General features: G+C 35.4%; 1 protein-coding gene across 3 annotated transcripts in view; it reads right to left on the reverse strand.

The window, feature by feature from the left end:
* Positions 1-25507, reverse strand: part of PRKAR1B (protein kinase cAMP-dependent type I regulatory subunit beta) — a 255717-nt gene that overhangs the window by 186342 nt on the left and 43868 nt on the right. For all 3 annotated transcript variants that reach the window (XM_074202616.1, XM_074202619.1, XM_074202617.1), the window contains 2 exons: positions 23985-24155; positions 20757-20848 (listed from right to left, as the gene is read on the reverse strand). In XM_074202616.1, the coding sequence (XP_074058717.1) occupies positions 20757-20848; positions 23985-24155 (263 nt within the window). The remainder of the gene's footprint in view (positions 1-20756; positions 20849-23984; positions 24156-25507) is intronic.

Below are 25507 nucleotides of genomic sequence, written 5' to 3' on the forward strand. Positions count from 1 at the left end.
CTCTGTGTCCATCATAAATATAAGTTCAAAAGTGGTCTTGAGTTACTTGGAAAGAACTGAATTGTTGAGTCCTGTGTATACTGGAGTGGTTTGTCATTTTCTTCTCCAGTGTGTCCCCATTTTACAGATGAGGAACCTGGGCAAATAGGGTTAAATGACTATAAAGTTGTGTGAAGCCCAATTTGAACTCAGGTCCTCCTGATTCCAGGCATGGGGCTCTCTCCAATGTACTACTGTCTTAAGAACAAACTATTAGCAATCAAATCACTGGAACAACAGTTTGATTCTCCTTTTCTCAGAAAGGGCATTAGCATCTCTCCCCACTCCCCTTTTAAGATTCTTCTCACCGGTGGCTACCAAGAAAACAAATAAAAGACAGGCGTGGGAGGAAGGAAAAAGAGACTTAGATCCCTTCCACTAAAGTCGAAAAGCAATCATAGATCAAATAACCCTCCCATAACCATATCCCCTTTAAGGAAAGTAGTTGCTGTGGACCACAACTCACTCCATATAGGGAATGGGAAGTAATTCTTTTCCAATTCACTCTGAATAAAGGTGGTAGAAATGAAAGCAGGTCACTTTAAGTATGGGTCTATTGGGGTGGGGGGAAGGAATAGGGAAGATCCAGCAAATGCACCTGTATGTTCATCCTTATCTTGGAATTCACTTCTACTGAGAAGAAGCTAAAAAAGGGAGCATTTCTCTCTACTTAAAAAAAAAAAAAAGGTGAGAAGGGGGAGAAAGTAACCCAATGGCGCCAAAGGGTTAAAGTATTTTGTTTCAGGGAGTCTGAATATCTGAATTTAGCAGCTGACAGTACATGGTGTGTCAGTCTCTTACAGCTGTTCCAGTTGATTCAAAGACCATCTTTGTTTCTCCAATTCTTAGCAACTGTTACTTTTTTTTTTTGAAGGACAATGATAGACCAGCTGTTACCTCACAAGATGTAGTGTAGTTCAGGTCAAAAACTTTAGTAACCAACTTGTAAAATAAGAAGGAAGTCATTGTTTGGGTTTCAGGAAAGTGTTTTTCTTTCCCTGGTCTCAGCATCCTAACTGTCTTCCAATGAATTGCCTTTGCAGGTTCCCAGCAGTACCCTGAAGTGACAGAAAGGGTCCATATGGACCTTAAAGTGGATCTTTAATTTATTAACAGCATCTACATGTGAGCAGATGTTAAACCTGATATTCAGAGCCATGTTTTAGAAATATTAAAAATATGGCATACATTTATGAACATGAACAAGACATGAAAAGAAACTAGTGTAACTTCCTCACTGTGCCTAAATTTCAAATGAGTTAGTAAACCAAGTACTTGGGCTTGAAAGTTAATAAGTTACAGACATTTAAAACCTAAAAAAAAAAATCATACAAAAGCTTTTAATAATGGCATGCCAATTAAACAGCCTATCTCCGGCAGGGAGAGAAAAACAATAGTCACTCAGATCAGTTCCCTTTCTGAACTCCCAGAGCGCTTTGTTCATGAATTTCTAAGTCTTTAACCATAATATAAGACTGTATGCTAATATTTATGCATGTCTTATTTCCCCTTCCTGAGGAATAAATGCTTTTAGATCTTGCCTTATTCATCTTTAAGTTCTCTCTAGAATCAATTAGATCTAAGTGCTTAGTAAAGTCACTGAAATTATTTATTACATATTTTGTAATTGTGTATCTGTACGCTTATTGTATCCCTCCCCAAACCCCAAAATGTAAGCTCCTTGAAGGCAGGAATAAGGCCTTATACATAGAAAGGACTTACTTCATATGTTTAATGAAGTGAAATACAGATTCAACCAATAAATCAATGAGACATTTAAGATGAAACAATTCTAAAACAAAAATAATGCTAATAGTTGACTTTTAGATAGAATTTTAAGGTTTGCAAAGATTCTAAATATATTCTTTTTTGTAGTTCAGTTGTTTCAGTTATGCACATCTTCCTGACCCTATTAGGGGTTTTCTTAGCAAAGATATGGGGTGGCTTGCCATTTCCTTCTCCAGTTCATTTTACAGATGAGGAAACTTAAGTAAGCAGGGTTAAATGACTTGACCTGGTTCATACAATTAGTCTAAATATATAGTTACTATTTAAAAGGTTATTTTTTAAATTGTCCAGATCTCGTTGGGGAGAAAGTAATAAATACATGTCCTTTTAAAATTTATTTTTTTATTTTTTTTTTTTAGTTTTTGCAAGGCAATGGGGCTAAGTGGCTTGCCCAAGGCCACACAGCTAGGTAATTATTAAGTGTCTGAGGCTGAATTTGAACTCAGGTACTCCTGACTCCAGGGCCAGTGCTCTATCCACTGTGCCACCTAGCAGCCTCAATGTCCTTTTAAAATTTAAAAAACTTTTTCAAAGTTCAAGAGCCCTATGAACAAATTGACCTTTCCCAGAATACTAATACCCTCACAGCTAGAAAGGACCAATGCAATCTCCAAAGTGGAGCAGTATATAATTTTCTAACTAATGCATCAATCTGTGCTCAGTCACCACAACTCCTATTGTCAGCTAATGATCTAAAATCCCCAAAGGCAAAGAAGTACTATATGAATTAGTTTGAAATAGTCCCCAAAGGAGAGATTTTCCTGGCTACTTAATAATTCAATCCTCTCCATTGTAAGATTACCTCTTCCTCAAGAATTTCTTAAAAAAAGAATAGTCAAAGGTTATTAAGTAGTCTGATAAATAAAAGCTTCCTATCTTTTTGGTCAATTTTTAATCTCTGAGTTGTTTTAAAATTTAACTCTTCTTCATTACAGTGTTTTACAATTCACAATCATACAAGCATCACTAGAAGGTGGCTGGTGTTAAAGAGAAAGGTTTTTACAGTAGCCTTTAGGAATAAACCTTCCCAAATCCAGCTCAAGGTCCTCCTTCTATTCAACACTGGGAGCTAGCTGTTCAGTCTGCTGTCCTTATAAATAATATACATTTTAATGGATAAATTCAAAGAATTCCACTACTACAGGAATAAAATAAACTCTTTTGTTTACAGTTTAAAGGTCTTCACAGCACCTCTCCAAACCATGTTTGTAGATTAATCTATATTATTTCTCAAGATGATTTCTAAGGTGTCCTTCAAGCTTTAACACTATGTGTTTATGATTACTGCTATTATGGGTCAGTGGTCCCTGACTCAGCCAAACTGGCATTCACACTGTTCCTCAATCCATAACATTTCATCCCCCATACCCATGTTTTTGCATGGGTTATCCAGCCCACTGGGAAGGCAGGCATATCTCACCTTCACTTCATAAATTTCCTTCAAAGTTTAGTTCAAGGGCGGCCAGGTGGCACAGTGGATAGAGCACCGGTCCTGGAGTGAAGAGGACCTGAGTTCCAATACAGCCTCAGACACTTAATAATTACCTAGCTCTGTGACTGTGGGCAAAACAATAAAGGTTGGACATCTTTTCCTTCAGGCACTTGCGGAGGAACTTTAGCCTCTGGGGAATAGCCCCAGAGTGCCTGGGAGTGTCACCTCCCGGCAGCAGAAGCAGATTACTAACCTGCACCCCAGGGAGCACCAAGTCCAACTTGGAAGATCAGCAGGGAGAGCTCTGCCAGAGTGAGCGTGAAGCCCAGGCTATCAGTGTGACCACAGCACTCAGCATGGCTGCAGTAGCCCAGATCCCAGGAAACAGAAGCAGGGCCATGAGGTCACCCAGCAGGAGCCTCCAGGCAGTTGCGCCCTGAGAGATCAGTCCAAGGAAGGTAAAGGAGTGGAGGGATATTGCTGAGGTCTGTCCTCTGTCCCTGGAACAGGACTCTGGGGCTTTGACCACATTCCATCCCTGGTCATAGTCTAGGCTCCCCATCGAGCAGGGTCCGCCCCCACCACAGCCATGTGGCAGAGGGGTGTGTTTGTAAGTCATTCACAGACCAGGAGGGAAGTCAGAGCTTCACACACTGAGATCCTTGTGGGGGGGGGGGTGTCCCAATAATACTCAGAAGTTCAGAAAGCACCCCAAAACCAGGCACAGGCTGGAGAAATGAGTAAATAGAAAAAAAGGAACTTGACCCTACACAATTACTTTGGTCCCATGGAGGACCAAAACACTCAATCTGAAGATGAGAAAGTCAAGCTTCTGCATCTAAAGACTCCAAGAAATATAGAAGTTAGGTTCAGGCTATGACAGAGCTCAAAAAAGATTTTGAAAAATCAAGTAAGGGAGGTAGAATACAAATTGGGAAAAGAAATGAAAGAGATGCAGGAAAAACATGAAAATGAAGTTAGCAGCTTAGTCAAAGAGATCCCAAAAAATGCTGAAGAAAATAACATGTTAAAAACCAGCTTAGGTCAAATGGATAAAACAAAAAGTTATTGAGGAGAAGAGTGCTTTAAAAAGCAGAACTGGCCAGATGGAAAAGGAGATAAGAAAGCTCCCTAAGAAAAACAAATTCATCAGATGTATAATGGAGCTAAAGGAAGCTGATGACTTTGCAAGAAATCAAGACACAATAGTTCAACACCAAAAGAATGAAAAATTATGGGGCGGCTAGGTGGCACAGTGGATAAAGCACTGGCCCTGGAGTAAGGAGTAGCTGGGTTCAAATCTGGTCTCAGACATTTAATAATTACCTAGCTGTGTGGCCTTAGGAAAGCCACTTAACCCCATTTGCCTTGCAAAAACCTTAAAAGGAATGAAAAATTAGAAGAAAATGTGAACTATCTCATTGAAAAAACAACTATCTGGAAACATCTCCTTCATGCAGCCTTCCTTAGACCACCAGTTGTTGGGGCCTCCCCTTCTTTATTCTTATTTTTGTATACACCATGCATATAGCTTTAAGTTTACATAGTTCTCTCTTCCAATAGATTACAAAGCTATAGTGACTTTAGTGTCTTCAGCATTTTACAAAATGTTGCTTAAATGAATAAGTGGCATTTAACAGGACCAAGATGGCACTTTGGTGGTCTTCTGGGGAACCTAGGGAACACTGTGGATAGAGCAAGCACCAAGTCTGATCAAAAAGTTTCAGTTCAGTTGTGTTTCAAGTCCTGTCTGACTCTTTGTGATCCCATATGGGGTTTTCATGACAAAGATTCTGAAGACATTTACCATTTCTTTCTCCTGTTCAATTTACAGATAAGGAAACTAAAGCAAACTGGGCTAAGTGACTTACCCAGGGTCACACAATTAAGTGTCTGAGGCCAGATAATTTGTAAATATACATATATACATATATACACACACCCCCACATATATATGTGTGGTCTCATTGTGACAATATTTTTACTGAAGAAGATATCAACTACTGACCGATAATAGTAGTAATCATAACAGCATAGAGTTAGTATGAAGAAACCTGTTATGTGTATGCATGTATAATGAAATATATTATTATATAAATACATATTATGTGTGTGACATGTAATATGTACAGTATGTGTTGTATTGTATGTAATATATGGTATATATCAATATATACACAGTATATATTAATTTAAATATTATATAGTATATAATAGATAGTGTGTATTAATATACACGGTATACATGTAGATTTTTATATAATTATATATTTTAATATATAATTAAAATTATTGATATCAAATATCAATCAAAAATATCAATAAGCAGCATAAATTTTCAATTATATTTTAAATACTTAAGTATATACAAACATATAATTAAAAATTATATACTGTATACACTGATATATAATATATAAATTAGTAAATACTGTTTATATAGATATAGATATTATAGATCATATAAATATATTATATATATTATATATAGCATATATATAATATGTAATTATATAATAAAATTTTCAATATATATACATATACATAACAGTTTCTTCTAACTAACTATGCTCTTATGATTACTACTTTTATCAGTCAATAGTTGATATCTTCTCAGATCTCTTCTTTCAGTAAAAATACTGTTTGTCACAATAAGACCCCTATTTGTGTTCTTTTTCCTTCTTTTAAAGTCATCATCCCAATAAGATACATTAAGCTTCAATTCCTGAATATCTTTGAAACTATCATATACAGAAGGTACAAATTTCTCTGGGAGGTACTTTTGTCAATTTAGCTATTTTTATTGATTTCATTTCCTAAATGATATTACCATTTATTTTCACTCATAATATAGCTGTTGCTTAAGTAACTGAGTACAAGTATGCAAGTTATACTATTACTGCAAATGAGAATAAATGACTAAATACATGTTAGTAGCTATGTTTCATTTTGTATCTAGTTTTTTGTTACTCCATTTAGGTAACTCCCAAATGTATTAAGTGGCTCAGGTGGATAGAGCACCAAGCATGGAATCAGGAAGACCTGAGGTCAAATTTGATCCAAGACTATCTATGTCCCTGAGCAAGTCTCTGTAAAAGGAACTGGAGAAGGAAATGACAACATTCAGTATCTCTGCCAAAAAAAATGAAGTCATAAAAAAGTTGGATATAAGAGAAAAGTGACAAAACAACAAAAAATTTAAAAAAATTTGGCTTGACTGAAATTGATACCAAGTTCTCTTAAGGTTGTCCTTTGTTGTTTTGTGGAACAATCCTGACACAACGTTTTGCAAAAAACTTTGCTCCCTTTTGGGTAGGAAATTGCCCATACCTTCTGATCCAGTGATACTACTACTAGGTCAATGCCCCAAAGAAATTAAAGAAAAAAAGTATCTATTTATAGCACCTCTTTTTATAACGGCAAAGATGTAGTCTATGGAAACTAAGTGGGGAGCTATCAACTAGGGACTGGTTGAACAAATTACAGTAAATGAATTTATTTGAATTGTAAGAAATAGCAAGAGAGACAAAATTTAGTGAAACCTAGGAAGATTTGTATGAACTGATGCAGTATGAAATGAACCAAATTAGGAAGAATATTTATATATAACATTGCAAGATATTGAAAAATTTAAGATATTTGAAAGATAAAAAACTCTGATCAATACAATAACCAACCACAATTCTAGAGGATCAATGATAAAGAATTTTACCCACCACTTGATAGATGGTGATGGATTCAGAATGTATAATTAGACATATTTTTGAACACATCAAAGTGGGACTTTTTTTCCTTTACCAAAATAGAAATTCCTTAGGTTTATTATATTTTCTCCCACTGGTAGGGTGATCTGAGAAGGAAAGCAAATAAATGATAATGAAGAAAATTAAAGATGTAATCTATGGAATTTTTGCAATTGTGGAAGAGGCAAAGGCTCTAAGGTCCAAAAGCTTCATGGCTATTCATTTCCTTCAGTTTCTAAAATATCTCAAATGATATTTTCATTCATTCATTCATTTATTAAGTACTTATCAAGCATAAATTATGCAATAATACCTAGAGATAAAAAATAAAAAGTCTTTGCCCTCAAGGAGCTTAAACTCTGTTGCAATTCTCCAACACAGTTCTCATTTATTTTACTTTCTGAGAAGAATCTGCAAGTTATTCTTCCATTTGACTATAACATGTTTTATTTTTTTTCTGAATTCATTATTCATTTTCTGAATTCACTTCTAATACTGAAGTAACTCATTTCATTCAAAAGTGCATTGACTCATCAGTTATTAGAAAAGACCACCCATAAAATTTTTTAAGCAATACTTATAGATTATAGTCTGAGTACTATTTGATTCTAAGCACTAAGTTTGACTCTTTGGCCCCTTTTTTGCCATACTGCCTTCATCTCTACGGAAGAAGGGACCCCTTCTGAAGTCAAAAGTTCATTCTGTGTTTTTCTGTCATTTTGGGGATAGTTAGAAAAAAATTCATAATCTGGTGACCAAATTTGTAGTATGAACTTATTAATCATAAAAGGTAGTTTGTTTTGATAACTAAAAGAGTGAGATCACAGAGAATATAGCCTTTTTCATTTTTAAAAGAAAGTAAAATGTTCATTTCGTTATAACCCAGAAAAATATCTTCCTGGGTCAATTTAATATTTCATTTTATCCTACAACCAATCAGTCCTTTTCCTGGTGGCCTAATAGATAATAGGCATTTAATTTTTTGCTCCTATAAAGGCAGGATCAAAACAAGAAACATTATTGAAATTCTGCCTTATAATTTGATAAAAGTGGCAATTTGCCTAATCTGGTTTGTGATGAATGGTCATCCCAGCTTACCTAAATTGCATATCCAAGAGTTACACCAATCAATCAAACAAATATTTGCTTTAATAAGTACTTACTATTTGTCAAGTACTATAGTAAAGATAAAGTAAAAAGTAAAACGATTCCTATTATCAAAGAGCTCACATTCAAAGTGGGAAGACTATGCATACAAACAAAATAAATACAAAACAAAAAGGGTAGAGAGGTGCTAGTAGTGCAAGACCTCATATAGGAGGTTGTGCTTGAGATGAGCTTTGAAGAAAATCATGAATCCAAAAGGGAGAGAAAGGAACACAATCCAGACATGAGGAATGGAAGATGAAATATTGCATGTGAGGAATAGCAAGAAGACTAGTTCAGCTGAATTGAAGAGTCCATAAAGGGAAATTATGTGTAATAAGCCTGGGAGGTTAGATTGGAGTCAGGCTGTTGAGGTTTTAAAATGTCACACTGAAGAATGGGTTTTTGATCCTTGATCTACTGCAGTAATAATAGAGACAACAGCCACCATATTGGTTTTAAGAGTAGGAAAAGCCTTTGATACTTCCCAGAATAACTCCTATAATTTCTCCCTATGATACTTGCTTTAGTTTTTCCCTATCTCCCCTATATGCTCCACTCTCTTGCTACACTTTCCACTAAGAACCATCCTCTTCCTTTTTCTTCTTTCTGTATGCCATATGTCAATCCTATCTCCCCTTTGCCTCCTCTTCACCAATGGATTGCCAATCAGGAAGGCATTCATAGTCACCAGCTGACAATTGGGCTATTTTAGTGACAGAGAATTTCTCAACAGGACCAAGTCAGGGATAGAGGAAGAAGAGGAGGTCTGATGCTTATGATGCTCACTCACTTCTATGCTTCCAACCAAAGTTCATTGAAGGAAGGATGTAATGTATCATATTCCACCAGGGGGCAGCATGGAGTGAGCTTCTTTGTTGGAAAAGGGACTTGCTTTTGGGTTTGCCATTCTTGGCAAAGTCACTTAAATGATATGGCTTGATGGAAAGGATGTTAGCCTTGAAATCAGTAGAAACCTGCCTTATTTCCTCTCATTCTTATCTCCTCTTCTCTAGATTACTACATCAGTCTTCTAAGGTCTCCCTGTCTCAAATCTCTGCCTAAAATCTCTAATCTCTGCCTACTCCAGTTCATTCTATCTACAACTGCCAGAATAATCCTCCTTTAAGATAATTGTGGCCAAATTCTCCTCAGTCAATTGCAGAAGCCTTTAGAACAAAACCTCAACAACACTATTTTTTAAACACCTACAAAATCTGACCCATCTTTCCAGCCTCAGTGTACAATTCTGTCCCTTTCCAATCTCTGGGACACTGTCATACTTGTCTTCTCTCTGTTGCTCACACCATCTCCTTTCTCCAGACCTTGGTCCTGGTTGTTCTACATACCTAAGTTGCATTATCTCCTCACCTTCATCTCACTGAATCATTTCTCTATTTTTTAACGAAAAGTCCAAGCATTACCTTCTAGAGGAAACTTATTCTGATCTTCCCAACTGCTAGATGAGAACCAGTTGCACTGGGGTTAGAAAGAAAGATAAAGAAAGTTACTTAGCTATGTGACCTTAGATAAGTCACTTAACCTGTCTCAGTTTCTCACCTATAAAATGGAGACAGTAATAGCAACCAATATGTTGAAATCTAAGGATAAAATTTTATCATTATAGATGCATAATATAGGCATGTATATATACATGTATTACACAAACCTTAAAGTTCTATGTAACTACTATCTGTTATCATTATTGCTACCATGAATTATTATTTAATATCTATCTCATAAGAAAGTTATAAGCATCCAGGTAACAGATGTACAAGCACTTTGAATAAAAGTTTTATAATAGAAATAACACTACATTACAGCTATATAGTTCTTTCATTTTTTGTATGGAAGTCTTCTAATAATTAAATTATTCTAGTAAAATTTTCTAGAATTATTCAAATTGCTGTTAATTTTATTCATTAAATGAATTAAGTGATTATTATAGGGAATGAACATTCTCAGTACTAAGAAAACAAGCAACTGACATCTAGAGTGTAAACTAGAAACCTAATTCAAAAACTGCTTTAGAATTTTAAATAAGTCATAAAAATGCTAGAATACATGCATATGAAGACTAATTTTTCCTCTTAGAATAGTTTTTCCCCCTTCCTGAAGTATTAATATATTACAGAAATCTCAAAACCCAGAGTAATATTTATTACTTATTTCTGAAAGAGCTAAAGGGTAGGTAGAGAGGCAATATGCTTCAGTAGAAGGAACTTTGACTCTAGAGTCAGAGGACACTGGCTTTGATACTAAGTATATAACCTTGGACAACTCATTTAACCTCTCTGGATCTTAGTTTCCTCCTCTGTAAAATAAGGGATTACCAACCATCTTTATGAACTTATAAAATTCAGAGCTTTAGGGGCTAGGTGGCACAGTGGATAGAGCACTGGTCCTGGAGTCAGGAGTACCTAAGTTCAAATCTGGCCTCAGACACTTAATAATTGCCTAGCTGTATGGCCTTGGGTAAGCCACTTAACCACATTTGCCTTGCAAAAACCTAAAAAAAAAGAAAAAAATTCAGAGCTTTAAAAGGTGACTAAGCACATCACCTTCTCTGAATACAGTTGTACAGAATCTAACTTGAAACATGCAAAGACACTGAGCCTCAAGACAGCTAATAAATTTCTTAACTATTTCTTTTACAAAATGGGGGAATATGCTTAATAATTTGACCCATTGGAGCACAAATGGAAAGCAAATCTTAGAAGAGTTATGGACCAAGGGAAACACAAGTAAGACTGAATAGAGAATCAGGAACTGAAAAGACACAACCCTCTTGGAATATATTTCGAATTTAGCAGCTGCAATGTGTTTTTTCAATTACCTGAAAAAATGGACCAACTCCTGGAAAAACAGACTATAAAGATAGAGGGGTGAGAGGAAGAGATGAGACAGATAACAAAGGACAGCTGCAAAAGCCTAGACTTCAGTCTCTTTCAGACCCAAAATATTCTGTTTTAATTAGCATTGCAGATACATGACTATATCTGCAAAGAGAGAACTTGGTTAAAAATGCCTGGGACATAATGTTTGTCTGCTTATCATATTCATTAATAAAATCCCAGCTGAAGGGGTACAAGGAATATTTGCTTCCATATTTAAACATATGCATATGTTTGAATCTTAATTATCTAATCTTTCAAGTTTCCCAAAAATCAAAGAAAATGCTTGCATGTCCCCAGACAGATGTGCTTGGGATTACTATCATCTTCTTACCACTATCTTGGGAATAAAGCAGCTATCCCTCACACACAAATAGTGTAATTGGCATCCTAGGGACTAGGCTCATCAAGGCTCGGCAGAATCATAGCCATTTTGCCAAAGTCTCCAGGGTACAAAGCAGGGACCATTTTCAAAAACCATACCAAACATAAAGTTCAGTTAGTTCAGACTCTAAATCTTGCTACATTATTTAAGTAGCTAAATGTCAGTGCTGGTGGGAAAATAGGTTATGTTTGAGTTGTTTTTTGTTGAGGTTTTTTTTTTTTGGTTCTAAATTTTGTGTTTAGTATCAGGTCAGATCAAAAAAAAAATAAAAAGAAGGTGAGGGACTTAAAAATGATCTGGTGAATTCAAGAGCTAACATTGTTTATTGTACAGGGATTCTGAACAGCTTGGTGGTTGGCACCCTGGAGTCAGAAAGACCTGAATTCAAATCTGATCTCCAACCTTAAGGCTTACTAGCTGTGTGGCCCTGGGTTAGTCCTGATTGCCTTGGGAACAAAAAAAAAGAGAGAGAGAGAGAGAGAGAGAGAGAAAAGAATTCCTGGTATGGTGGAATTAACATTGGATCAGTATAATTTTGTTTACAATGAGTTTTTTTACTTTGTGTAAATCACTCTCACCCAACCTTTATTCCAGTTCTCATTTCCTCATCTAAAAAACAAAGCAGTTAAATCAGACGAAGACAGTGCCACTAAGGTGGCAAGGCTGGGTCTTCTAATAAAAGACCATTTATAGAGATACAAGAGCACTTTGGGTTGCTTTTCAGCCTTATCAGTGTCCATTTTTAAAAGGTGCTAGCTGAAGAATGCCATTCTGACACTTGGGCACTGCCCAGAACATTCAATGCAGTATCACAAGTACAAACTACAATGATGCCAACATTTATTGAATTGAATGGAATTCCCTGTACACATAAAAAAGAAAGTCCCCATCAAAAAGACCCAAAAGGTCCAACCATTCCATCCCATTCTTACACAATTCTATTCTATTCTCTTTTTCTCATAGTCACATAAAAATACAAACCAGTGCCACCTTCTTTCTGTTTCCTAAGATCACAAGAAAATTTATAAATTATAGACTGAGAAGGAATTCTCAGAGTCCATCTAGTACAGTGAGTATGCTGGGCCAAGACAATCTCTGTTGCCTCAGTTTCCTCAACTGTAAAATGGGGGTTATAACAAGCAAAATTGTAGTGAGGATCAATGAAATGATATTTTAACACTCTTAGAACATAATAGATGTTCTAAAAATAATTATTTTCTTTTCCTCTTTTCCAATAAGGGACATCTCATTTGACTTCATTTTTCTTTTCTTTTTATGAAACAATCAGGGTTAAGTGACTTTCCCAATGTCACATATCTAATAATTGTCAAGTGTCAGGCTGGATTTGAACTCAGATCTTCCTGACTCCAAAGCAAATGCTCTACCTGCCTAGTTACCCTTCCCCTAATCCATTCTTGTATCACTTTAATTGTTTGGAAATCTCCAGTGTCACCTAGCCAAGCAATCTGTCACAATCAAGGGTCATTGTGCCTAGAGATGGAAAGGAATCTTTAAGGGATCATCAAGCCCCATTTCCTTAATGTACAAATGAAGAAATTCAGACCTGGACAAGTGAGGTATTTTGCCCAGAGTCCCACAGATAATTAATTAGTAAGGCTAAGATTTGACCCCCGGCTCTAAATCAAATACTTATTTCTCTCTGCCATGCTCATGATCTCACTAATCCAGAAAAAAAAAATCTAGGTTTATTCTAGGTTTATCCAGGTGTCACTTGTTTCACATATAAAGAATACAATGTTAGAATGTAGAAAGAATACAATGTTAGAATGTAGAAAAGAGCCTGTACAGTGAATTGTGGTCCCCTTGAGCTATTTTCTAATTCAATGCTTAAAACTGGAAACAGTCTCATTTTCTTTCTGGTTCTTAATCCAGAGAAATTTTCATTCTCTCCAAGTCTGTCTTGAACCCCACCATGCTTCAGTGTTGTGAGATCACACACCTAAGCAATTTTAACTAGGGACTTTTGCTCCTAGCAAAAACAAAAGACATAGCACTGCCTCCAGAAAACAAAAGTAAGAATGATGGATATGCAAGAACTAAAAGACATAGGATTATATTCTAAATCTGTCCTTCCTCAACCAATTAATAAAACTTCCTAGTCATCTCCCAGAGATCCTATGTGCACTAATTAATAATTAACCATGAAACATTCTCAGGGTGTTAAACACTTGCTAAATGTACAATCACCAAAAATCATGGAACTCAGTGTTCATCTGTAGGCTAACATCAAAATAATATAGAAACATTCACCAAATGGAGCTTAAATCAAATAACATCTCACAGAAAAGTAGAATCAATGCATTGTTCTTGGTTCTTGGAAATGTACCAATGGATGACATAAAGAAAGGGAAGCTAATGTTCTGGTTATTATTATTTGAGAAAAGAAATCCTAGTCTGTCACTATTGTCACTCTGGCACTAATTCATGTTTATCAGTTATTTTTAAAGGGTAGTTCACACAGTGTAGCAACAAATAGCTAATAAACAAAACTTCTACTGGAATTTATATAATCTTCTTTTAATTAAAAAAGCTTAAACATAGTTTTTGCCCTTTTCTGAAGTAATATCTATACCTACCTTTTCTGTTTCTTAGATATGGGTATCCTTTCCCTTAAAAATACCCTTAAAATACACTTTAAAGATACTCTTAAATATCCTTTTAAAAAGGGACAAACCCATTCAGCTTTCAATGGCAAGTTGACTTATTTTAAAACTATATTTAAAAGGGGTCATTAGGTCAAAAAGTGTGTCTTTTCCACAAATGAGCTGCTTTCGATTTATTTGCTTAAAAAAAGGGAATAGAGAGAATTTAAAGGATATATTCCAGCATAACAAATGGTGAACACACCAAAGACTCAGCAAACTTGGAAAAGGTTCCTCTAAACTAGCCAAACCACAGATGAACAGACACAAAGCTGTTAAACCCAGCTTCTAGTAAATCAGGGGGAAAAAAGCAAAATATTTGTGTAATACATTAAGGAACCCACATGCAAAAGGTTAAGAGAAGATGTCTTCCTTGTCTCCTGTTCAAGCAGTTTCTCCCACATCATCAAGTTGCTTCTTTAGAGGCCCAGGGCCAGGAATGTGGGCCCTTTGGTGTTGAAATAAATGTAGAAAATGAGTTTTCCTTCTAGCAAAACAAAAGAACCTGATTCACACACACAGCCTCTCTGTGAAGACTTTATTTTTCCCCTTTCCAAATCATCCATGAAAAAAGGAATTTTTAACATGACCATCTGCTTCCTCTCCTTTGCATCAACATGGCTCTCTAGGACAAATTAAGGCCAATAATTAAAGCATGAACAGAACACATATAGATAGGTTAGGGGCTTTGTTACAAAAGATTCTTCTCCTCCCTCAAAGTCAGACACCAAGATACAATATTTAAAAGTATCCAGTGCAGAACAACACTGACCATAGATGTGGGAGACATCTACTCATCTGTCTTTGAAAAGGATTATCCTAGGAACACAAAAGAAGATGGCATTTTCTAATTAATAGATGAATTCATAGGGAAACAGTCATTCTCTCAAAGTCAGAGTAACAGAACCATAGAATTTTAGAGGGGGGGCTAGGTGGTATAGTGGATAAAGCACTGGCCTTGGAGTCAGAAGTACCTGGGTTCAAATCCTGTCTCAGACACTTAATAATTACCTAGCTGTGTGGCCTTAGGCAAGCCACTTAACCCCATTTGCCTTGCAAAAATCTAAAAAAAAAAAAAGAATTTTAGAGTTAGAAGGGACTTCTTCATTTTATAGAAAAAAGAAACAGACCCAGAAGTGAAATGAACTTGCCCAAAGACACAACAATTAAGATGCTCAACTGGAACCCTAATACATATTTCCTAATTCCCAGCACTGGCTCCTTGACATACTGTAAACATGGAATAAATGTCAAATTACACAGACATTATCTACTTAGGTTTATTTACTTAGCCTAGTGAAAGGGATAAAAGTCTTTTAAACAGGGAGAATGTAAGTCACAGAGATCTACTAACCCTGTTTCTTCTATGATGTCCAAATTCAACTGAAATTTCACTAAGTAGTTGATTATGTTTCTCAGCAGCTCAATTTATGATTCACTTCAAGAAACAAGGATCAGTATCAGAAAAGGATAAATGAAACATTTTCTGGTTCAATAAATATAAAGATTACTTAAGGGGAGGCTAGGTGGCACAGTGGATAGAGCCTTAGAGTCAGGAGTACCTGGGTTCAAATCAGACCTCAGACACTTAATTACCTAGCCATGTGGCCTTGGGTAAGCCACTTAACCCCATTGCCTTGAAAAATCTAAAAAAAAAACCCGATTACTTAATCAAATTGGAGGAACAATCTTCTTCCTATTGTCCTTTCTCAGAACTTCCATAATATAATTTTTTTTGTTTAAATTAAGGTGATATATGGGGCATATAAAAGAGATGTTCTGAAGATAGAAAAAGATGTTGCCATAGATGGAAATGTGGAGTATGTTCAATCAAATATGATCTTCAGAGGGCTTTTAGTTTGCTCATTTGTTTTTGCCTAGTTCCTCTTAAGCAAGGCCCTTCTATATTAAAAATAAATGCAATCAATACCACACAGACACAGACACACACATACATAAATCAAAAGTGAATGTTGGGAAAATTATAAAGATGTGTTGTATTGGGGCAGCTAGGTGGTACAGTGAATAGAGCACTGGCCTTGGAGTCAGGAGAATCTGGGTTTAAATCTGACCTCAGACACTTAATAATTACCTAGCCATGTGACTTTGGGCAAGCCACTTAACCCCATTGCCTTGAAAAATCTAAAAACAAAAACAAAGATGTGTTGTATGGTGCAAATTTTTCAGACTTTTCAATTAATTGATCAATTGTACTGATCTTTTTAAGTCCTTTTTTAATCTTAAAAAATATTTATTATATGGGGAAACTAAAAAACAAAAAGTATAAATATATACATTTTAAAAAATACACCAGGTACCTAGGGTCATCTACTGAGAGCTAGAAAAGATCTAAGGAGCCACTGAATCCAACTTCATTTTATAGAAGAGGAAACTGAGAATGAGAAAGATGAAGGGACTTACCCAGGGTCACACAGCACGGAAGTTGCAGAGTCAGGTCCCCTATTTCCAAGTCTACTACTATTTCCAGGGTTGGGTTTAGCTTGGTTTTGAAGACATAGATGGGGGCAATGGAGTCTCTGAGTTCAGGATTTACATTTATGTGGTTACCATTATCTCTCACCCAGAGGTCAAGAAGATTTTGCTCCCCACTTACCAAGAAATCCTACTCATCCTTCAAGGTCCAGCTGAAATCTTGTCTCCTATTGAACACCTTAGAATACCAGGATCTCTCCTCTCTTTGAACTTCTTTAGCACTAACTGAATTTAACTTCTTATTTGCTACATGGCAGGTTACTTTATTTTCTTATTGATCCATTTGTATTCCAGTCATAGCCCCACAATTAGATTATAAGCAGCCTGAGGCAAGATATGTTTCTTTTTACTAAGAGTTGGGTACACAATGTCTTTCCCATTATAACCATCAGGATGTATTATTGATAATGACATTACTCATTAAAATAAATATCAACCAAAATAATTATAACTCAACATTAGGTACTATTAAAAGAAGTGTTGGCACTAGATATCCCTATGACAATGGGGATATGTCTGCAGGATTCTAAAATAACTGATCAATTCTATATCAGCCAAACAGCTGTTCATTTTGGATAAGGGACAAAATGGAGGAATAAAGATAATTTAACTGGTTTTTGATGGAAGCAGCCAAATCAATCAACCCTATAGCATTTGTAAACAAAGCTTCTGCTATTATTTGACTCTAATTATAATTTCAATACTTACAAATGAATGGAAATGGAAATTCAGTTGTTCCCCTCTTTAAATAATCTTTGAGAAAATACACATTTTCTACCTTTTTGTAATGAGCTGCAGATGTCTTCCCTTTTTATAGTCTCTTTTATATGCAAAAAATACCAAAAATGTAGGAGAGTTTGGCTTTTTGTCACAGTGTGTATTGTCAGCTGAAGTGCAACTCTCTGTGATACCAATATGTGTATTACAACTCTTCAGTTGGTTCTGATTTGAAGAACATTTTGCTTCATGAGGCAAGGGAGCAGAAAGGAATCTGTCTCTTACCTTTAAGACTGAATATAATCAAAGGGATGTGCATCAATTGGGTAAAGTAAATAATGAAGTATGTCTAGTGCAATACTATGCATTGTAAAATACAATGAATATGAGGAAATCAGAATAACATGGGAAGGTTTGTATGAACTGATGCAGAGTAAATTGAGTAGGACAAAATAATATATACAATGACCATAAGAATATAAACAAAAGCAACACTAAAAGGCAATTCATCTCTGATTAAATACATTGACCAATCTCAGTCCAAGAGATGTTTGAACATGCCTCTCTTCTCTTGATAAAGAGGAGAGTGCGTACAGGATCTCATTTATGCTGTTAGTAAAGTCGTAGTGTCAGACATTTACTTTTTGTTTTTCTTTAAAAAAATTTTTTTCCTACACTTGAGATTTCTCAATTTAAGGCAGTAGGTCTCAAACTTTTTGGTCTCAAGACCTCTTTTACAATCTTAAATACTGAATACTGTCCAAAGGGTTAAGTGACTTATGTGGGTTTTATCTATTAATATTTACCGTATCTGAAATGAAAATATCTAAATGTTATTATTAAAAAGTTTTGAACTCACAGATTCCTATAAAAGAATCTTAGAGACCCCTCCAATGATCTCCAGACAAAATTTTGAGAAACACAAATCCAAACTCCCATGGCAGATGCTTCCCCAAACAATTGCACATTAGTAACTGTCCTACACAGTATTATCTCAGGAAACTACCTGAGAAACAGAAATTCAATGACTTTTCCTAAGTCTAACAATGAGTAGACTTCAGAGACAAGAAATGAATTCATATAGTTTGGAAACCAGCTCACTAAGCCAAGTCACCTCTAATGTCAGTTGGTTTTGCTCAACAGTTTTCCGTTGTTACCAGAAAGGGTTCACTGTGTGTGTGTGTTGGTGGGGTACAAGTGAGAATTAGTGGGGGGGGGTGCAGAGAAGGAGAGTATATACTGTGAAATATACAGTGTCAATCCAAAAGCCATCAATAAACCTTTTATCAAAGGTTTCATATCACAAGTTACTATTAATATACCTACCTTCAAACCAATCCAATATAGGAAAACCTGGCTAAAAAGCAGTGGATTAAAAGAAACAAGCATACCTTACTCTTCTTAGCAGAGACGACTAAAAATAAGAAGGAATGTTACATAGTGGTGTCAGGCACAGTCACTGTATGAGGTGATTTTGATAACTCTCTTACTCAAGAGGATTCAATTTGAAGATAGAATGGATATTTTTTTTTTATTGAGCCTCTCTATTTTTCCAGATTAAAGTTTCAGTAGATCCCAATATTGATTAAGCACAGAAGTTTTTTATAATATTATATTGTATTTTTATTTTGTTAAGCATTTCCCAATTATATTCAACTTGGTTGATCCTACTGGCAAATATCATCCTGCACACCCCCCATTGGAACCCCTAAGTTAGGATGAGGACCTGATTTCAAATTCAGTTGCTGATTTTTATCATCACTGTGAACCTGAGGACTTCTCAGGTCCCAGTTTCTTCATTTATAATAAGGGTTGAACTAAATGACCTCTGAATTGGAAGGGAAACTTTAACTACATTGCAGGTAGGTGGCATAATGGATAGAGAATTCAGATTTGGTCTCAGACACTTACTAGCTATATAACCCTAGACAAATCATTTAATTGCTTTTTGCTGCATTTTTCTCAGCTGTAAAATAGGGATAATCATTATACTACCCACCTCTCATGCTTGAGATAATAATTTGAAAGCCCTTAGTAAAGTCCCTGATGCATACTAAGCTGCTATATAGCTGCTCAGCTACTAACTCCTAGGAAAATCACAACATTAATGTCAGACTTCATCTGCATTAGTTTTCTGCAGCTGGAACTCCTGAATTCATTCATTCTAACAGCCTTACCTTCCCCAGAAGCAGAGACTACAGATGTGGGCCACTCTACCAGGTAATTGTGAGTATTTCCAGGAATGGCTGTGTTGTAAAAACCAAATCATCAATAATACTTGATTATTTTGCCTTTTTCATTACTTTTTTAAGATAGCTCTTCAGAGCCCAAGCCCTCTGTTTTGTCCTTTATTTGAGCTTCACAAGACCATGATATCAGGAAGATGTTGCCATGACAAGCATATGAATTGGATTTGAGTGAAAGAGGCTATGCTAAGTCACCATCCTCACTTTCTCCTCCGGAGCTATCTGGATTCAGTGGCCAGATACAAATCAGGGAGACTGGAGATGGCCATGGAGTTGAGGCTATCAAGGTTAAGTGACTTGTTCAAAGTCTCGCAGCTAGTAAGTGTTAAGTGTCTGAGGTTAGGTTTGAACCAGGTCCTCCTGACTCCAGGACTGATGCTCTATCCACTGCACAACCTAGCTGCCCACCCTTCTTTTATAAATGAAGGAACTGAGGAAGAAATGAATTGAAACAGAGTTGATTTTTTGGTCATAGAAAATAAGAAGGTAAACTCTATGCTTTATAAAAAGACCTATCATGGTTTATTTTAAGGGAAAGATCCACTGGTATATTTAAAAATATGATAATACCTGTGCATATTTGATGTAGGAACAATTTTTCAGAAACTAATTTTCTAAAGAAATGTCCAAATGCATTTAGACAGTGAGACATGTCTGACATAGATTTCTTTTCACTGTAAACCATGAGAATCTAGTATTTTCAGGGGTAACAATGATACTCTTGTCCTCGAAATGAAATCCTTTATCTTAAGTGGGTGAAGATGGAAGGAAAGGGGAGGGAACACCTTACAGACATAAGAAATTTATGGCATTCTTTGGGAATGGATAGGTACCTGTGGATTCTAAATTGGAAGTACAGAAAAGTCTTCCCCAACCTCTCCTAATTCCAGTGCCTTCTCTCTGATAATTTTTTCCCATTTATCCTGGATAAAGCTTGCTTAATTTGCAAATGCTTGCATATTATCTCCCCTATCGGATTATGACTTTCGTGAGAGCAGGGGCTGTCTTCTGTTTGTTTTTTGTATCCCCAGTGCTTTGAATAGTGCTTGACACAGAATAGGTACTTAATAAATATTCATTCATCAATTCTATATTACCAGTTTGGTTGCTTTTTAGTTTACTTTTGTTTTGTTCTAAGGTTTTATTTTTTGATGAAAAATATTTATAGTCCTAACCCAACCATTGGGATAACCAAGGAAATAGGTCATACCTCCTCTCATTATCATCAAGGTGAGCGAAGAGCACATTCTTAGAGATGGCCTTTGCCAAGGCAGTCATTGTTTTGTAGTCTTTTGGAATCACCTGAAGAAGAAAAGCAAAGAAATCACTCTTCCTTAAAAGAAAGTATGCTTATCATGAGGAAGAGGGAAGAAAGAGAGGGTAGTAGAAAAATGTGGAACTAAAAAACTTACAAGAAAAATGAATGTTGAAAAGTATTAGTTAAAAAGAATGCAATTAAGTATGCAATTAAAAAAACAGCATTCAAAAAAAATATATGGCTCATCATGGGTCAAAACATTTGGTAACCACTAAAAGTTGCCAAGTAGGAAGAAGAGTAATGGTTTATTTTACAAGAAAGTAATTCCTATGATTTTAGGGCAAGAAAAATTGAGCAAGAAATTTTCCCCCTTCAAAAAAAATAATTAAATCTTCATTTTTCTCTAATAGATTATTTGCCTCTGATTCTTGTCAATCTTGTATCAGTAGATACACATTAAGCAATAATACTCTTTTATTTATGGCAATTTTCATCTGGGGTTTCACCAAAAACTAATACATTATTCTTTTGAATCAAATGCAGGATACAGAATTTTTATATCCCAGATATAGTTAGAAAATGGCTTCCATTCCTCAAGTCAGTGTGTTAGTGTCTGCAGGTGGCTTTGGGCTATCATTTATTTTTAAACAAATAAATGACCTTGGGCAAGTCACTTAACCCTACTGCCTTGCAAAAACCAAATAAATAAGTTTAAAAAAATATAAATAAATGGGCAATGGGCAATGAGTGGAGGGAGAGAAAAAAATTTGTTCTAAAATTTATTCTAAAAATAATATTATAAATAAATAAATAATATTTTTTTAAAATAAAGAAAAAACACCAACGGGCAAAATTGAGTAAGATTTAATGGAATTAAAATATATGCATTTATTTAACACTATATAGTGTAAATATATATGTATGAAAAAATATATATATGTTTGTGTGTGTGTGTGTGTGCATATTTAAAGTGTCCCCAAAGCAACATTATACCCCTGTATACAATTTATGCATTTGTGCCCTAGATATCAGTCATTTGATACCAAATTTTATCCTGTTATAGAATATACATAGTAACCACAAGATAAGTCATATGATTAAAGTATTTTCCTCAACTATGTATGACCTTTTCTGAATCCTAGGGCAACTGACTCCTAGTAATGTGTTCATTGGGCTCTAAGGATTGAATCAAAAAAATTCAATACCAACTTGTTCTTCCACTCTAAAGCTCATTGAAAATTAAGTATTTTTTTCAGGGAGATATAAAATGCCTTGGGTCTACTAACATCACTCCCTTCCCTGTCACATAAAAGCTCTTAAGTCAGCCTTCCAAGGGAGAAAATGACAGATGCATAAATGTGACTGTTTTCCCTTCAAGTAACTAGACAACATGAGAACAATTACAAGAACTATTTTCATAACTATTGTTTTCCTGGCCAAAATATCCCTTCTTCCAGAAAGTTCTCCCATTGTTACAAAGTGGTTTTAAATCCATTACTTAGTTGGACACTTAGGACTACCCTATACAGAAGTACTACAGGAATAATAATAATAATAATAATAGTTATTATTTATATATTTCCTTGGTCATCTTTTATATTTTATTTTATGCATTATTTTTGGTACCCTGCAAACTTTAAAGAGCTATATAATTTTAAACTTTAAAGAGTTATATATTGTTTTTAAATATAAAGAAGATCCAATTATAATTATGTTAACATTGAATTATAAATGATATATACACATAAAATCCACTGAATCCTTACAACAACTCTGTAAATTAGGTGCTACTATTATCACTTTTTTTAAAAATACAAGAGGAAACTGAAGAATTCAGAGTTAACTGATTTAGCCAGGGTTACAAATAGCAATGTGTCTGAGTCCACATTTGAATCCAGATCTTCCTGATAGCAGATTCACAATATCTATTTTATAAAAGTGAAACTAGAATCAGAGAGATTTAAGTGATGGTCCCTGATCACACTTAGGAAGCTCCAGAGGCAAGACTGAAAACCACATTTTCCTGACTCTAGTTCCATCTCTTTTTCTACTTTGCAGAGATCTTTGGCACAAAAATGAGACTTTGTACTGTAAACCTCAAGAGGTGCTTGGCAACTCTGTTAGACAGGGAGAATAATAGGGGAAAACTATTGGCCATCTTTCCTTCTTCTAGCTGATCTTCCACATCCTGTTCCAACCAATCAGATGGGAGGATATGGGGGGAAAATTGGTTTAAATATTTTTAAAGTTACTTTAAGGAGTCAGAGAATCCAGGAATTCTTAGTCCCAGCTGTCTCTACAGGGAGAAGACCTATGATTTCACTGGAATGGAGTATTCCCAGGTAAAGAAACTCCTTCCACCAATACAGACTGGCACCTTCTCTGATACTTTTATAGGCATCTTGGTGACAAAGTGAACAGAATACTGAACTAGTTAGAACACAGGACAACTGGAGTTCAAATCCCACTTCAATTAGTTTTAGCTGTGTGACCCTGGGCAAATCATTTCATCTCTGTCTGCCTCATTTTCCTCAAATAGGGACAATAAGAATACTTATGTCTCAAGTCTGTTTTAGGGATCAAATAAGATAATATTTGTGAAGAACTTTGTAAACCTTAAAAGAAGTATATAAATACTCAATGCTATTCCTAAGGAGTTGCCTAAAGTTCTGAAAATTTTAGTGATTGATAGAGTCACTGTTCAGGATCACATTGTCACATGGAACTTGAACCACAGTATTCCTGTTTTAAAGGTTGGATATCTATCCAATAGATCACATTTCATCTCCCCAGACATGGGACCTAAAGCAAATTACCCTCTGGATACACTCATCCTCTGTCAAAGAAGGATAATAATGGTAGTGTCACAAGATTGTGGAGAGGATCAGATGAAATTATAGATATGAAAATATTTTGCATGGGTATTTATTATATTGCAAATTGTTATTATATAATTATTCACTCCTCTATCACTCAAAATATTTCTGGAGATATGAGCCTAGCAGGAAGAGAAGGAGAACAAAAGTTATTAGCATTTTACCAATTTCCTAAGAGAGTCTAATATATTGGAAAAAATGGGTTGGTGTTTCCAAGGTCCTCCTCATTTTTTCCAGGAGAAATATAACTTACTAAACTTTCCTCACTTAAGACTCTGGGGCAAACTGACTCCCAGTAAATCACCTTTCTCACGTAGGAGACGGCATCTTCTTCAGTGTACACTTCAGCACTCACGCCACCTCGTCGGCAACGTGCCTTGACAACAGGATTTGGAGGAGGGGGAGAAATCTCATCGTCATGGGAGTCTGATTGGGAGCTCAACTTCTGACGGGCCAAGATTTGCTTGCATTCCTCCTAGAAGAGACAAAAAAATAGAGGAGATACTTATTGGAAGTTGCCCTGCCGAAGTTTACACAATGCTATAAATGAAACACTTGAGAATACACTTAACCTAATGATAAAATAATCTTAAGTTTATTTTATCAATTTTTATTCTTGAAATAGAGAAGGGGTCTTTGACTACCCTGACCAAAAGAACAATACAAAAGCATACAGTTGACCCTGTCAGGCAAATAAAAAGCAATTATCATTTCTGGCCCAGAACCAACAAGGGAGCAAAATTGTGAAACTGAACATTTATCTTCCATGTCCCTCAATTGTCTCCTGGTATCCCAACTACTTGCCTCAAAGGGGCCAAGTAGACACAATGCCCAGAACCCTTGGACTCTGTAGCTCATTTAAATCTAAGCAATCAATGCCAAATGCTCCCAAGTAATGTTTTATTTCTCTCCTATTCCTAACAATATTATGGAAAAACTCCCATTTACTCAGTCTACAACCTCTACCAGTTATTAGACAGTAACAGATTGAATTAAATGTCATTAATTTATGACTGCTTGCTTGTTTAGTATGCTAGCCCTCTTAAGAATATTTGTTTTAAAAGACACAAGAATGAATTTTTTTTATTTTAGGGTAAGAACTTATTCTATGGAAGACTATTAATCTTCAGGAAAAATGATTCAGCATAGGGTTTCCTTTAAAAAAATAATTTGAAATATATTTATAGCAGCTCTTTTTGTAGTGGCAAAAAAATTGAAAAGTGAGGGGAAGTCTATCAATTAGGGAATGGTTGAACAAGTTATCTATATGAATATATGTGTACTATTTTTTCTATAAGAAACCATGAATGGTTGGACTTTAGAGAAGCAGGGAAAGAATGCTCTTTCCTATAAAGCACCAGCCCTGGAGTCAGGAGTACCTGGGTTCAAATCCGGTCTCAGACACTTAATAATTACCTAGCTGTGTGGCCTTGGGCAAGCCACTTAACCCCATTTGCCTTACAAAAAAACCTAAAAAAAGAATGCTCTTTCCTACTGTTTAAACTGATGCTGAACAAAGGAAGTAAAATCAAGAGAACATTGTACATATTAACAACACTGTGAGTTGATCAACTATGATGGATGCAGTTCCTCTTAGCAGTTCAGAGACCTGATATGAATAACATCATCCAAATTTACAGGAAAAAGGAAAAAAAAGAATCTGAATGGATACCATGTTCACTCTTTAAAATTTTCTCTTATTCCATGGTTTTCTTTCTTTTCCTTTAGTTCTAAATCCCCATACACAAAATGACTTATATGTAAACTTGTTAAACACAAATATACATGTACAACTTTTATCAGACTGTTTGCCAATAAGAGGAAGGG

This window comes from Macrotis lagotis, chromosome X (genome assembly GCF_037893015.1).
Source record: "Macrotis lagotis isolate mMagLag1 chromosome X, bilby.v1.9.chrom.fasta, whole genome shotgun sequence".
Classification (NCBI taxonomy): domain Eukaryota; kingdom Metazoa; phylum Chordata; class Mammalia; order Peramelemorphia; family Peramelidae; genus Macrotis; species Macrotis lagotis.